Raw genomic sequence first — 16,431 nt, forward strand, 5'->3', positions numbered from 1 at the left:
TCGCCTGCTTGAATGATAAAATCAGATATTAAAGGATTTTTTTGTAACGCCGATTTTTCAGTGTAATGGAAGTCGTTTTCATAAAGATGGGCAGTAGAATAACTGCACTTCTCACCAATATCTTCTATTGTCCAGCTACTGTATCATTTGCAAATCTAGTTTTCTTTCATTTATGTACCTTAATAATAGAAGCATCGCTTTTTCGGGTTACTTGGAGGTGATCGGTACCATCATTTTTTTTTCATGTTGTGATTGAAAGGAGCGTCAATGCTGCTACTTGTAGTATAGTTGTGACATTATAGATGCAAGATTTAGTTGATTTTAGCCGGATGGGGATCTCGTAGCAGTATAACCTCACTCCCAAACTTTGCAATGTGCCAGCCTTTGTGCTACAACTGTACTCTTTTAGAAGAGTTCCCTTGCTTAAGGGTACGCTCAATCATAATCAAAATGCTGGGAATAGTAATTAGAAAGTAAACATTACTTTGTAATGGGTTAGCAGCAAAATGTATCTTTACCTTGGCCTAAAATTTTCGTGTTTTCCTTTTTCTTACCGCCATATTCTAGATCCATTGAAACTATACGTTACAGGTTTCTGTGGCTGGGTTAAGGTCTAATTCAAACGCTGTATTCGCTATATATACATGCTTAGATACATGGATCCAAAGCAAAATGCTTATATATACATGCCTGTATAGAATCAGATTTGAAGGTGATACAGACATATGCTTAATACTTCATGCAACTGTACCAGAATTCTGTATCTGCACGTGCTCCTGGCTGGAAAAATATTATTATTATTATTATTATTATTATTATTATTATTATTATTATAGCAGAGCAGAGGTAGATTAGTAAGGCTAAAACTAATCTTACCTAAATATGGAGTAATAAAAGTATTCAGTTATCCCTGTACAAAGGATACGCAATTGGTAGAATAAAACACCTAATTAATGAAGCCAACTTATAAATGGTACATAACTTACAGTTAATTTGGATCATCTTTGAAGAAATATGTATTCATACTAAAAATACGGCTATATAGAATGATGATCATAGGTAAATTAATATCAAACAACTGATGAGATCCCAATATAAATGCTACGGAAGGGGTCAAATACAGTACTTTGTGTCAGGAGCTGACTCCACAGTTCCTATTTATAACCTGTTATCTTTAATTCTTGTGGTTCAGCCATTCTTATGGTTATGACGGGTATAATTTATAAGCTGTTCTCCTTTGCATATATTGTAAGATGTCATAAGAGTCCTTTATCTTCACCAGCATCATTTCCGCGGGTTTTTATTTTTACAACAATCATCTCCTCCCGCATCATCGCAACATTCATTTTCTTCAACTTCTTCTTCTACCTCCACAAAGTCTGGATTCCAGGGATCCAGGTTATACTGGCGGATGGATTTACAGCAAACCTTTGGGTTGTCTGGACCAGGGGTCTTCAGCGGCCAGCGCTGGATGTAGTCGAGCTCTGGCAAATTGTTGCACATGACCCTTGCTAAGGTGACTCTGTGCAGTTGCTTGATTTGAGCTTCGAAAAAGAAAGGAGGAAAAAGATTTTTGCTCATCACAGTGAAAAATAAAAGGCACAGAGTTACTGCAGCAATATCTTTGATACATTTTTGAGCAGGATAACTAGCGGTCGACTCATGAGTGACGATAACGAAAAATATAACGTTCAGAATATATGCAACGTTATTGTAAGATTCCGGAGTTCACTTCTGATACTGTTAATAGTAAACAACTTATTTCACCGAAAAAATGTTTTAGTTTTATACGAGAGAGAAGTGTAAGGAAATTTTTACCTGTAGTGAAAGCTCCTGGACCATCCTTGTACTCGAACCAGTATCTGTCGCCATATTTCATTCTGAAGAACTGATTGTGTACCAGGCAGGTGAAAGTGTGGCCCAGAAGTGCTCCTGGTATGGGGTTTTCTGACACGCCCCCCACATACAGGTCAATATCGTCGACGTGTCTGGATAATAACAAAGTAATCATATATCAATTGTTAATATTTAAAACAAGGCTGGTTATTTTTTATAACAAAGATGTTAATGTGACTCAGGAAATGGAATGACAGTGATAAATAAAAGATTGCCTAATCTACATACGGGGTTGACGAACATATCAGCAGGTAACCCACTGAAGTTAAGGAAAGAGAATGGCAAAAGGAAAAAAGTAATTAGACAATGAATAAGTGTAAAGTGAAAGTCAGAGAAATGTACCGTCTAAAGTTCCAACAATCCCTTAATAATTTGGCACTCTGGAATACGCGGATTTCAAGGACTCATGTTTCTGTTTTATTCTACTTTCCAAGCTGACCAAGTTCCTATTTTTCTTCTTGCTAAAGCTTTTTTTTTTCTGTTTGGTACAAGTTCAACGTCGTCTTTGATATAGAGGGGTCCTATTGTCTTGATTAATTTCATCTCATCAATAAATGCAAAATGTTAGACTAAATACAAAGAGGTTTGTTGTAGATCTTTAAATTAGTAAATCAGTTTCATTGTATCTCAGCTACTATACAGTAGAAACATATTCAAATTCTTCTTTCGTACCTATGCCTAATACATGCATACATTTCATGCACGCAAACTCGGTAATGTATTGTACTTGCATTATATAATGCCAAACTGACATATAAGTACTCCAGAGCTGTATCTTAGCGCTGGAAGATACCATTTTACCATAAAGCTACTTACAAACGAAATGGATATAGAATAGCTTTACAAGTAAACGAAAGAGCAACAGTTTACTGTGTGCGTGTTGGTGAGATTTTGGGAGTAAGAAAGAGATAAAAAGAGTCTATAAAGTTTCCCTGAATTCTACAAACAATTGAAATCTGGCCGGCCAGAAAAGCCATCTTTCTTACTCGTAAACTTGTGTGAGAGCCAAAATCCTCTCCTGCGTCATCTGATCTTTCAGTTCTTCGAAGGAGTTTGCCCTCGGAAGACCGCAGAGGACTCTCCATTTGTTGTACGGAGGCAGGCCGTGGTCTCGCCCTCTTTGGATGTTTAGGGAGAAGAGATCGAGACCGAATGGCTTTGCACCTCGGAAGAGCTTTCCTGCAACCTGTTGCAGAAGAAAAATGAGGTTTAGATTAGACCGTGTAGTGTCCCTAAAAATAGAGAACTTTAGGTAGATTCAGTAATTGCCAGAAAAATATGCGGTATACACATATATATATGCATGTATATGTGAATAAATATGTGCCTCTATATATATATATATATATATATATATATATTATGCGTGTGTTTGTGTGCGGTTTGCGTGCGTTAATAGTTAGATTAATTTCAACGCAATAGTTCCGGTAATTAACGTATAAATAAAGGAACTGCAGACGTGATGAATTCACTTTTGATTTAAGTGTTTAGATTACAGAAAGACAGTCAGCATTCCACAGCATGAAACATTTCGCGGAAATGCTTAATCTTCCCGTTGTGCCAAAGCGAGAAGCCAAAAAGTGATTATTGTGCACTGGGAGAATTTCATTGAAACTGAACTATATTAAAGTAAACGTCAAATTCCAAGTTTTGTACGTGACGGCATAACAGGATTGTCTTTTTAATTGATAAAACTTCATACTAATGACTGGAACAGACCAGGTAACAAGGGAACAGAATAATTTTAAAAGAAAAATAGAGTCCAGTTTAAACTGCATTGATGAGATAAATGAAACAAAAGTTCAGATTATTCATGATGCTAAGTTAATGTGCATGAATAAAAACAAGTAATAATAAGTATATAAAAACATAGGAAATGAATTAGAGTTAGCTCAATGAAGATTTCGTTTAGAATTGAGTACTGTACTGCATTAGAAGTGACCAAAGACAATAAATGAAGGACCTCTGGAGTGAAGTGGGGATCCATTTCATTTTGGGGAAGGTTCAACCCTCCGCGGGCCACATCGCACATTCCGTCTTTCTTGTAGAGCTCGAACGGGTTGAAGAACATCGTCGACAACTCCTTCGGGGTAGTTTTGCCGTATTTCGTTACGAAGAGGACGTTATCCTGCAACAGAGTAAAAGGCCTTTATTGATGGGCATGGATCTCAATATTGGCAGAGAGAAACAACTGCAATAGGAAAAGCAGCAAAGTGAAGAATTGTGATTGATACTGTACAGTCTACGATCCACTAATAAAGCATCATTATACGTTTACTGAGTATCCGAGAAGAAGACTTGCTTGAGCATAAGTAATTCTGATTAGTCCGTCATGTGTGGAGATGAATTTACATATAAGCTTGAAACTTAGAAAAAAAAAATTGCCTGGCCATGGCTATAAATATGCGCTCATTTCATTGTTCAGGTTTAGTACAGATTTATCAGTAGTCTTACTTCTGGAGTCATGTTAATTTTGATAACATTCTAAAGACTGTTTCTGGAGAATCGTGGTATGGAGGATTTAGTTGTCTAGGAATTGGTCAATGGTTTTATTTCTTATATGGAACTGTTACTCTTTTTATTGTTCTGTTGTTTGGGTTTCAAAATTATCTTTCTCAAAACTGCAGTCGTGTAGATCAAAGGTACACGAAATAAGAAAACTGTTGTCTTAAAGATATAGATACCGCCACAAGTGATATGTATACATACATACGTGTGTATATATATATATATATATATATATGTATATATGTATGTTTATATATATTTATATATGTTTGCGTGTGTGTATATGTGCATGTATGTGTGTGTGTGAAATGAGCTAACCAAATCTTATTGGGGCTATCCCTTTGATCAGTACAAACCCAATATTGATGTGATTTTCTAAGCTGGCTTACTCATTTAATACGAATTAAGCTTTATAGGGACACAGAATAGGAATACAAAGTGCAAATTCAGTAACTTATTACGGATTAAGAAGTTACCGATTAAAACTACTAGCCTCAAAGATTTTCTGTGTTCGTACTTTATTACCTTACTTAGATTTTTCGTAACCTCCCTTGTAATTCTTTGTTTAATTCATGGTCTTCGGAACTAACAATGCAAAGACAGGCCGCTTTGCTACAGTTGTAACAGCTCGGGTGATGGTGACAGCTGAGGCCTGATGAAGTCTATTACTCTACTGTGCTTGCTTTAGATGATTTTGACCTTGAATTTAATGTGCTTAAATTTTTACTATATACTTCTATACTTTTGCTCAATTTCCTCCCTTAAAAATCCCTTGTCTTGTTCTCTTGACACGTGTCTATGCGTGAATTGCAAGAACACGCAGCCGCACAAAGTAAGGACTATCTCTTATTTACATGCAGCCAATAATATTTCCCACAAAAGGCAACTTTCATATATTTCTTTCTTACTGTAATTAAACTGTGTCCAAATCGGTATGCAGCTGTAGCGAAATTATTGGCGATTGCCGCATTGATGAACTCGACGTAGTCGGTTGTTTGTTGGTCTCCCTCTAACGGGTTCAGCTTGGAGGTAGCCATCAAAGTTGGCCCTGGTGGATGATAGAAAGAATTTTATTAAATTGAATAAGAATACAGAGGAAAGGAAAGGAAAACAGAAGAACTGGGTTTTTCGTCAATATCGCTTATTGTTTATCATAGCAACGAGGGAAGCAACAAAACAGTGCAAAAAGAAAGACCCCTGGGACTTTGCAATTTACAGATGACCCGGTGTTAACAGTAGGATCACAGGACAAGGTCTCACAGAAGTTTATAGGTAAAAGCAAAATCCAGCTTATGGTGCTAGGAGAGAATCAAAGGAAAAAAGTCCCTGTTGATGCAGCTGTAGATGTTTAGGGCGAATGCTAACGTAACAGATGTAAATAGAGTAAAATGGCCTTCGATGTTCGACATGTACTCTTAAGAAGCCCTTGGATTTGGTAGAGCATTTCTGTTACCTCTGCTGCTTATGAAACTTATATTCAGGGGAGAGAGATTGCAAGACTACTAATAAATATGAGTACTTCGTAAAAGGAGAACAAAATCCAAACACATGCAAGTCCTGTACGTCTACGAGGACCTGAGCTAGGTATTGCGAAGAGGCATGAGTGTTATATGCTGAAAATCATCGTTGTACTATGTTGGGAATAGCGTCTCACAAATAAGGAAGTTGCTGCGAGGCATGGAGTCTAGAAGGTGGAATACCGACAGAGATGGTTTGGGAATGTGGTGAGGAAGTGAGAGTAGTAATCAGCCAGAGAAATACTGCCTTATTTACTAAAGTACCAGGACGAATACATGTAGGGAGGCCAGAAAATCACTGAGAAGTGGCGCATTGTTAATTACAGAAAAAGTGCACAAGACAAATACGAATAGAAAGAATTCATCGCACATCAAACTCCGTGGAGGAAGAATCTGATGTTAATGACGGTGATGATGTAGATTTAGATGAGAGAGAGAGAACTACCTTTCTTTAGTGACTAACCAATGAGGGAGGGTAAAAATTCAGAGTAGGTGATTTGCTGCAGCTGAGCCCCGACGATCCTCCTGGTTTCCTGGAAAAGCTTCTCATCATTCCAGTCATCATTGTTTCTCTTCAGGATCTTGGCGACCCTGTTGTGCTCGCGGGCCCAGACCGTCTGGAAGAAAGTCAGTAAAATCTGCTCGTTCACTCGACCGTCACCTGTGGAACAGTTCTCGAAGTCATTGCTCTGTAGCTGTTGTGTTTACATTTTGAGTTCAACGAAAAATTGAAGTATTCGTTTAATTCTTGGTAAATGTATAGGTCCTAAGACTTTGTTATCATTAGCAATACAACCTTAATCCTGAATATTGTTGCTTTGCCAGTTTTCATCACTGCCATTGTGTATTTTGATTTTATAATTATTATTAGTGAACTAGAACTAAACTTCCTCATTATTCATCTTTTACCATTTATGACCATAAATTGTCTTGACAAGCCTTCTTTCTTATTTCGTTCTCCCTCCTTCCCATTCTCTATATCAGTTGCAATATTCCACGTCCTTTTCGTACAAACCTGCTCTGAAACAAAATTCTCCTATCTTCATTCTGTCCGGAGTATTACACTGGCCTCCATCTGTAGAATCTTTGGGTAGAAGCACTTGGCCATCCTTGGAGAGCTAGAAAATTAAAGTAAACTTTATTTACTTTCAAGTAAGTCCGACTGTCAGCTTTTAGTCGCAAAATTTAATCGATATAGGTATTAAGATTTTGTTTTGAAATTAGTTAAGTGCTTTTTGCTACATAATGTGGTTTTAAGAAAAAATACTAGATACATCGAGAAAATTCTGAAAAACACAACCTCATAGGTACTTTTTACACTTTCACAAAAATCACACTAAGAGCACGTTGAGTTACATTGTATTTACTGCGCCCTTCACGTATTTGTCATACAAGTCTTTTTGTGTATCTTAAATATTTGGAACATTTCTGATTCTCCGTCACCAGAGAAGTTTCTAAGTCTCGCATTTTCTTTTCTACCAAAACATTTAACACTTGCATACTGTGACGTTCTCTCCACATGATTAAACCGCCTCCAAAGATATTAATCTGTCTTTTCGCGTAGGGTTAACATTAAAGCACATTTCGTTTGGGCCATATTTCTTCCCCTTTCAACCGCCCTCATTGACAGTTGCTGCTGTAGTGCCCATCTAATTTTCTTTTGGTTTGCGCTCAGTGGCAACATCCCACTTTCACTTTTAAAGAAGGAATTAGCTTGATAGCCCCTTCGTGCATTTTGCTTTACACAGTTTCATTAGAAACCTGTTATAAACTTACAGTAGTCCACTCTATGTCTACATGTAGTCTATACGTAGACGTTTTTATATTTGTGTGGCCTATATGTACACAGGCAGATTTCCAGACATAAGATTGCATATGCACATACGCATATATTGCTGTTATATGAACCGTTATATAAATATACGATGTTTAATCGTACATATGATTAAATATATAAATATGATATAAATATATAAATATATATATATATTTATATATATATATATATATATATATATATATATATATATATATATATATATATATATATATATGTTTTTTTATAAAGAAGGGAATTCGACGAACCTACCTAGGATATCTCGATCAATAGATCAGGAAACAACCTCAGATACGATTTCGGTGCAAAAGCTTCTTTTATAAAAATTCAAACGTCATTTTAAATTTTGTTATCACCGTGGATATCGTGCAGTTTAACTTGCTTACTAAGATTTTCTTTTGACCGGCAGAGAGAGAGAGAGTTATTTAAGTATACCTGGATTTTTAGAAGGCCATCTACGAAGGTTCTCAGATCGTCAGTCTCCTCGGGTTTGACTCCATATATAACTGACCCATCTAAGTATGATGAATGCTGATTGGTCTGTTCTCGTGGGCCTGTTAACACGAAAATGATCAAAATCTAAATAAACACAATGATCTTATAAAGGAGGAATGAACGAAAACCGTACTTACCGCTGTGTTGCAGGAAATTAATATTTTTCCTGATTATAAAAGCTGATCAATAGTTTTCTTTATTTATGTCGTCGGTAGCCAAGATTGTTCGAGCATTGTTGCCATGGCAACCTGTTTCGAGGGACAGCAAGGAAAATCCTAATTTTTAATTACGTATCGCCTTACGACTGGCAGTGGCAAATGTTTTCGTATCGTGCTTAAATGAAAGGGAGAAAAAATTTGGTAAGAATTTTCTTATTGATAAGGAAGGACGAAATTGAAAGGGAAAAAAAGTATATCTTAGTTTTAGCAGACCACTGAGCTGATTAACAGCTCTCCTAGGGCTGGCCCGAAGGATTAGACTTATTTAAAGGGAAACTGAAAGGGTTATTAAAAGCAGATTTCTAATCTTCGTACACAAGAATTGAGTAGTCAACTTGCACTGGTAGATATATTCCTCAAAACGTAAAAAAAAAAAAAAAAAAAAAAATGACGGCAAGAGTTTATAGAACAGCTAAACATTTATCACTTTGTTTATATGTAATGATTTACTTTACTTAGGCTGACGAAGAATGAGACCAGGAAATTTTTCTTGAAGCACGAAATAACTTGTGAGAGCAAAAAGAAAGGGCCCTGAGCTCCCATTATAATATTAAATAGGAACCCATTGAATTCGCATTTATATGAGTTTACATGAACGCATTCATTTGTGAGAGCAAGAGAGGCCCAACTCTTACCCATCTGGCAGTCCCCACTCGTAGGAGCGGATCGGACGAACTCCATGCAGTCTTCTTTGAAGCAACTGTAAAGGGGATCATTGAAAGGTATTCGGATGGGTGCGCATTCTGGATGAAGAAAGGCTGCCTCAAAGCCCGGGAAGCAGCATTTTATAGGTGACTCCGATATGGGATAACCGAAGAATGATGCTGGAAATGATGAGATGATATTATTCAAAACTTCTGAATACATCAAGAAATTACACACATACATATACTATAAGTATATGTGTGTGTATATATAATATATATATATATATATATATATATATATATATATATATATATATATATATATATATATATATATATATATATATGTTATAGAATCTACTAGTCACTTTTTACCAGATTCGTATGCAATTGTGAAAACCACAATGCCTTCTATACGTTCTGATGACCTTCAAACGACAGCCCTATCGCGATTACAGCATTTTCAATCATGCAAAATGAATTTAAAGGAAAAGAAGGGCATTAAATCACGAGAAAAGGAACTGACCTCGCGAGAGGGGCGTAGATGTGAGGTCATGGTCGATAAACTGCCCGTAGGTCATGTGCAAGATGGAGTACGATTTGGAGGGTTCGCTGCGGACGTTATTCACCATGTTGCTTATCAGCCGGGCGCTGGGTAGTTCGTTGCCGAAGACTGACCGACGGAAAGTGCTCACTCCTGTGGAAAAATACTTAGAGGTTTTGTAGAGAAAAACAGTAGTTTTAAATCTGCTGTTTGATAATAATAAGAGTAGTTTGGTGCTTTTGCTTGTTTTTCCACGCTACCCTAAAACGAAACAGATACAAATGCATGAACAGATTAATGAGAATAAACTTATAGCTCACCATCGTCATAAGAGGGAGCAAGATCTCTCCTGAAAGCAGTGAAAGCAGCTCCCCAGAGCTCGTTGGCCACGTTATTGCAACTTCCGTCCAGCGTTCGATAGGGATCGTTCGGGTTGCAAACCGCCAATGTAGGTCTCAAGAGTGAGCTGAACTTTCTCTTACAGGTAGGAAGGTCACCCAGGAATGTGAGACCAACTGAGGTAATGCCCGGTAAACTAGTCCTGCGAGGGATTGATGAAGATAAGGAGATTTAGCATTCGAGAGCAGACTCTCTTGTCGAGTGCCCTAGCATTTTGAGTGGAGTTAGTCATTGTTGGCTTTTCTGTTATTTGTGAAACTGGTTGCATCGCACTTCAAAAAACCGTCCATAGAAAATAGTTGCTAATGAAACTGTATTACGGCTAACGAAATAGGAACGATGATTCGTCCCACTTGTAGATCCAGTGGAATACATTTTTTGACATCTGTGATGATGGTATCAGCATACAGAAATACAGAAGGGGCTCTGTCCCATTCGCTTTGATTGAGCACATTCAACAACGAATGAATATAAATGAATACAGAATTGTGCTGAGGATGAAACTGAGATGCCAGATGAAGGTATTTTATATATATATATATATATATATATATATATATATATATATATATATATATATATATATATATATAAAATCATATATATAAAATCAGTTATAACGTAAGATCATTATTCAAGAAAGCTTGAAATTGACTCTGACTCGTAAATCAGGCACTCTAGATGGACCAAATGAGGTCCTATAAGAGGGTCCCCAAAAATAAACCCCGACTTGAGGGTTGACCAAATGTTTCTGCATGATAATTAACTAATTCATTACTGTTCTGCATAACTTTTATGAGACAACCCCACAATGTAAAAGTGTTGTGGAAGACCAGCTAAGAAGATGAATAAGAGAAATTTTGACTTGAGCTTCCTCTCTGACCCATGATGAAGGAGGCTCTTCTCGGATATTCCTAAGATTATTGAGTGATTTAGGTGGCCATAACCATCATGAATATTAATAATAACCATAATACATAGACTATTTTACCACCGTAAGAGGACATGAAGATAATGTGGTAAAAGTACGATGTAAAGTATAAGGTTCCAGCTAAATCCGGATGGAAAAATGACTGGAGGTAACCATTCTTTTCTTCCTTTACAGGAACTGTTTGGTTATTGCTAAAAGCTGCTGTGCCAAGCGCCTGTTAGGTTTTGACGGGAATTCTTACTCAACATGCAACACCTTTACGTAGGTGGTCTGTGGGTTGGGCTGGTGATCGTTTCCCCTCCCTTTAAGATCACAAATGTTCCTTTTGTTTGACTTAACACTCATGAGCCTGTCAAGCGGTACTCTTAAAAAGGCAAGGTCCCATTATCTTTCCTACTGAGGTATTTTACTTTCTTACTTTTTTCTTTAATAGGTTTAGTCATCATTTACTAGCCCAGCCGGCCTGAACCTAGAAAAGCAAATCTGGTTTTGGGTTATAATTCTATCTGGTTATTATTATTATTATTATTATTATTATTATTATTATTATTATTATTATTATTATTATTATTCAGAAGATGAACCCTATTCATATGGAACAAACCCCCAGGGGCCATCCACCTTAAATTCAAGCTTCCAAAGAGTATGGTGTTCATTAGAAAGAATTAGCAGAAGGTAATGGGACATACAAAAGAAGAGATCAGTTATCAGAAAAGAAAATAATATAAGTTGATAAATTTCATATATAAATAGTTCAAAAAATTTTAAAATACGATCAAAATACAAGGTGAATTTCTTTAGGGTAGTAATGCACTGCATCTTCGCTTGAACGTTTGAGGTTCCAACTGCACAACATCCTCAGGGAAACTGTTCCCACAGTCCAGCGGGGTGAGGAACAGTCCCCTGAGATGATGCAGTTGAGGGAGACTGTCCTACAGTCCAGCAGGATGAGAGCAATCCCCGGGATGCTGTGCAGTTGGAGAAAACTCAACTGCACAACATCCTCAGGGAGACTGTTCCTACAGTCCAACGGGATGAGGAGCAATCCCCCCGGGGATGCTGTGCAGTTGGAGCCCCAAAGGTTCCAACTGCACAACATCCTCAGGAGACTGTTCCCACAGTCCAAGGGTGAGAACAGCCCCCTTATGCTGTGCATGCTGGAGACTGTTCAGTTGGGTGAGAACAGCCCCCTTAGGATGCTGTGCAGTTGTTCCAACTGCACAACATCCTCTGGGAGACTTTTCCCCACAGTCCAAGGGTGAGGAACAGCCCCCTTAGGATGCTGTGCAGTTGGAGCTCAGAAGGTTCCAATCCTCAGGGAGACTGCACAACATCCTCTGGGATGACTTTTCCCCACAGTCCAAGGGTGAGGAACAGCCCCCCTTAGGATGCTGTGCAGTTGGAGCCCCAGAAGGTTCCAACTGCACAACATCCTCTGGGAGACTTTTCCCCACAGTCCAAGGGTGAGGAACAGCCCCCCTTAGGATGCTGTGCAGTTGGAGCCCCAGAAGGTTCCAACTGCACAACATCCTCTGGGAGACTTTTCCCCACAGTCCAAGGGTGAGGAACATCCCCCTTAGGATGCTGTGCAGTTGGAGCTCCAGAAGGTTCCAATTGCACAACATCCTCAGGGAGACTGTTCCCACAGTCCAAGGGTGAGGAACAGCCCCCCTTAGGATGCTGTGCAGTTGGAGCCCCAGAAGGTTCCAACTGCACAACATCCTCAGGGAGACTTTTCCCACAGTCCAAGGGTGAGGAACAGCCCCCCTTAGGATGCTGTGCAGTTGGAGCTCCAGAAGGTTCCAACTGCACAACATCCTCAGGGAGACTGTTCCCACAGTCCATGGGTGAGGAACATCCCCCTTAGGATGCTGTGCAGTTGGAGCCCCAGAAGGTTCCAACTGCACAACATCCTCAGGGAGACTTTTCCAACGGGGTGAGGAACAGTCCCTCTGAGGATGCTGTGCAGTTGGAGCCCCAGAATGTTCCAACTGCCCAAGTATGAGGCTGGAAGACCCACATTTCGACAAAGCCACTGACGGCCACGTTGATGACGGTGCCGACCATCGCCATTCGCGAGGAAATGATGTCCGTCTTCCGGAAGGCCAGCTGATGCTGGAGGGTGGCGGTGTTGTTGCCAAAGGTTATGTTTTGCTCTCGAAAGCTCAGCTCAAGGCTTTCCTTTTCGGCAAGTTTCTCTACTCCTCGTTGAATTGCTTCCCTGAAAATCATGCTTTTTAAGTATGTCATTTTTTAAAGATAAAAAATGGTTCCACTATTCAAAAATGTATTTTGAACAAATTTCTTTCCAGAGAGGGTATTTGAGGAGTTGTTTCGAAAACCATTGGTCGATTTAAGAGCGAGAAATGAACTATTTCAAGACTGCACGACAAACTAATTATCATTCAATTTACCTGCCTCCAATTGTCAAATTTTACTTCAGAAGGTTACAGAAGTTAAAAGAAAGAAGTAACATGGCATTGGCAATCAACTTCAGAACAACGTGAACTGAAATGCATTTTTTGTATCACTGGAGATGAAACATCTGATGTTTTAATTAAAAATTCTAGATTTTATTTCCAATGCTAACAGAAAGCGGAAACTTGCTAATACCCGCCAATTAAATTTATTCCCTTCGGGAAGATTTCTGGAATTAAATCATAAGATATATTGAGTAAAATGACTGGTTATGGTTTAGTTCTTAGAAGATGGGACAAACTTCAATAAACATGTCAGCAGAACAGTTCATAAAGTGTTTGCTAATATCAATTGAGGAAGAAAGATCTCTTACAACTGGATTTTTGATGTGTCTCTCTTCATGATCGAGAGGATGAGATCGAGTCGAAATTCGTTCGCAAAATTCTCCACGTCTACGATCTGCTCTTCGGAGACTGAACCACAGTTGACCGAAATGACAATAGGTCCGTTGAACACCGCTGCGGATACGCCCAGTTTCTGTCGTGAATCCACTTTCTTTACACCCTTCCTCTTGTTCATTGAGAAATTGACATTGGAGAACGGTGAAGAAGTGGTTGTCTGTTCTTCAAATTCGAAGTTATTGTTGGCAGCTTTGAAAGCCTCGAGGAACCATTGCAGATCTGTTGAAACAGTTGTTTATTCATTCAGAACTCTCATATATTCATTGTGAAGATTCCAGCAGAGTATTGCGCTTCGCTCGTGTTTCATTGATGGTGTTAAGTTAGTAATCTTTATATTTCAAAATCAAAGGAAAATCGGTTAGGATAAACAGTATGCAAAAATAATTAACAGGCATGTAGTAATCGTATCTATGTATCTACGTTTTATCAGTATAATATATGTGTATATATGTATGTATATATGCATATGCATATATTGATAAAACGTAAATACAAAGATACAATTACTACATGACTATTTACTTTTTAAAATAATATATATATATATATATATATATATATATATATATATATATATATATATATATACAAAATACATACTGTACATACATACATATGCAGACATATATGTATTATATATATATACACACACACACACACACACACACACATATATATATATATATATATATATATATATATATATATATATATATATATATATATATATATATATATATAAATAATATCATATACGGATGTGCGCGTCTGTCTTTCCTAAATGTGGAAAACGAACTATGAAAAATATGATTACCTCTCCTTGGCCAATCGAGGCTAGCGAGAATGGCGAGGCTGTCATCATCTGTAGGAATTCCGGTCAAAGGATCTCTTCTGCAGGGCTCTGGAGGATCCAAGGCACAGGGATCGTAGCAAGCGTGACATCCTTCAGGTATATCGCAGGGGGAGGAATTGCTTTGCGGTTCTGAAGACCCATATGACATTTTGACAGCCTCGTTTGGGGCTTTTCCTGACCCCAGCAGTAGGGCCAAGGCCCCTAGCATGGTTGCGTTCATAGCTGGAACCCTGGAATGTGTAAGCTCTCTGTCTACAGAATCCAATGTATAAGATCTGTCGGAAATTACATAGTTAAAATATAAAAATACTGATGTTCCAGCAAGAAAGTCAGAATACGTGTTGCACTAAAAAGATAACTTAAAATGAAAATCTAATGAAACAACTATAAAACACAGTAATATTTTTTGTTAGTTTTGAAATAGCGAGGGTACATGTTTACGTATGTAGATAACGCAAGAAAGATACAGGAAAGAAAACTGAATATCTTATTTTGGGCGAAGGAAATAAGAAAATTAGAATAGGATTAGGTGTACTTACATCATCTTTTCATGAAGAGGGGTCTTATGATTTTGCCAGAAAAGAGAGAACTGAAGTTAAGAAGAGAGTCGCCTTACCTTTTAATGGGCACATGCAACAGGTGTAAGGCTTACTGCGCATGCGCAGTTGTCGATATTTTTATCTCTTCAGTTACCCGGGACGAGTTTTAATCGCTTAGTTACCCTTCGGCGCTAATTGCACTACCAGAGGTTAACCATGGTTAAGTTTTGTTGTTTTATAATGCGACATCTTTTTCATCGACTTGCTTTAAAAACATTTTTGTAACGTAGTGGCAAAGACTGAAGTAAAAGGGGACACGAGTGTATAGGGAAGATAAAGTAATTTTGATGGCTATTATCTAAGCTTGTATTGTTGCTCTGATGAGAAATTTTGAGAGGTCTCCTTTAATAAAACTAAACAAAAGTAATTGATATCAACTAAAACTTAATTTCCATAAACTATCAACATTAATGCCATCGTTAATAATCATGCTAATAATAATAACACCATTCGAGGATGGATATATTACTGCAAAAATGATCACATGTTAAAACACATTCATCATGGTTACTGGGAACAGACGTGTGTTTAAAAATTCCTTCTGTCATTATTCAAGACAGCGCCAGACGATAACGCTGGTATAGTGGTTAGTGTCTTGGATGCCACTCAGGTGTCATGAGTTCGCGCCGCTCCCAGGGCGATGAAAGAGTCACTGGCTCTTTTACTGCCGCGGTGTGGGATCTGTAGTGGGAGGTTGAAACCAACATATTCTTTGGAAGCTTGAATTTCAAGTCAGTGGCCCTGTGGGCTTGTCCATATGAATAAGTTTCTTCTACTGAATAAATAAATAAAAATAAATTTCTATTTTGAACCCGTGTCCCAAGAGCTCAAGGTTTCTTTCTAGAAAAGGGGTCAAGAAGGATGAAAGAAAGGTAGCTCTGTTCTCTTCATTTCTGACGAATACCTTAGCCACGATTTTGATGGAAATTTGGTGATCCAGGGGTCTGATATGACAGAGATTTTGTGAAAATGAAGTTACAGATTCAATAATGAATTGTTCAAGGTATGTGATAAAATTTTCAACTTAGAAAGCCACTCATTTCTCAATATGACAACAGATATATCATTCACTGAATACATAGGTTACACAACCTTTTTTTCTTTTGAA

At 37.9% G+C, this 16,431-nt stretch overlaps 1 protein-coding gene across 2 annotated transcripts in view; it reads right to left on the minus strand.

The window, feature by feature from the left end:
• Positions 1-950: 950 nt before the first annotated feature.
• Positions 951-16,431, minus strand: part of LOC136843365 (peroxidase-like) — an 80,250-nt gene continuing 64,769 nt past the window's right edge. For both annotated transcript variants that reach the window (XM_067111708.1, XM_067111709.1), the window contains exons 2-15: positions 14,686-14,954; positions 13,784-14,090; positions 13,013-13,213; positions 9,983-10,203; positions 9,645-9,815; positions 9,107-9,295; positions 8,194-8,312; positions 6,937-7,039; positions 6,385-6,582; positions 5,313-5,452; positions 3,860-4,024; positions 2,883-3,082; positions 1,819-1,988; positions 951-1,544 (exon numbers count right to left, since the gene is read on the minus strand). In XM_067111708.1, coding sequence (XP_066967809.1) covers positions 1,285-1,544; positions 1,819-1,988; positions 2,883-3,082; positions 3,860-4,024; positions 5,313-5,452; positions 6,385-6,582; positions 6,937-7,039; positions 8,194-8,312; positions 9,107-9,295; positions 9,645-9,815; positions 9,983-10,203; positions 13,013-13,213; positions 13,784-14,090; positions 14,686-14,944 — 2,703 coding nt within the window. In that variant the 5' untranslated portion in view covers positions 14,945-14,954 and the 3' untranslated portion in view covers positions 951-1,284. The remainder of the gene's footprint in view (positions 1,545-1,818; positions 1,989-2,882; positions 3,083-3,859; positions 4,025-5,312; positions 5,453-6,384; positions 6,583-6,936; positions 7,040-8,193; positions 8,313-9,106; positions 9,296-9,644; positions 9,816-9,982; positions 10,204-13,012; positions 13,214-13,783; positions 14,091-14,685; positions 14,955-16,431) is intronic.

This window comes from Macrobrachium rosenbergii, chromosome 11 (assembly GCF_040412425.1).
Source record: "Macrobrachium rosenbergii isolate ZJJX-2024 chromosome 11, ASM4041242v1, whole genome shotgun sequence".
NCBI lineage: Eukaryota > Metazoa > Arthropoda > Malacostraca > Decapoda > Palaemonidae > Macrobrachium > Macrobrachium rosenbergii.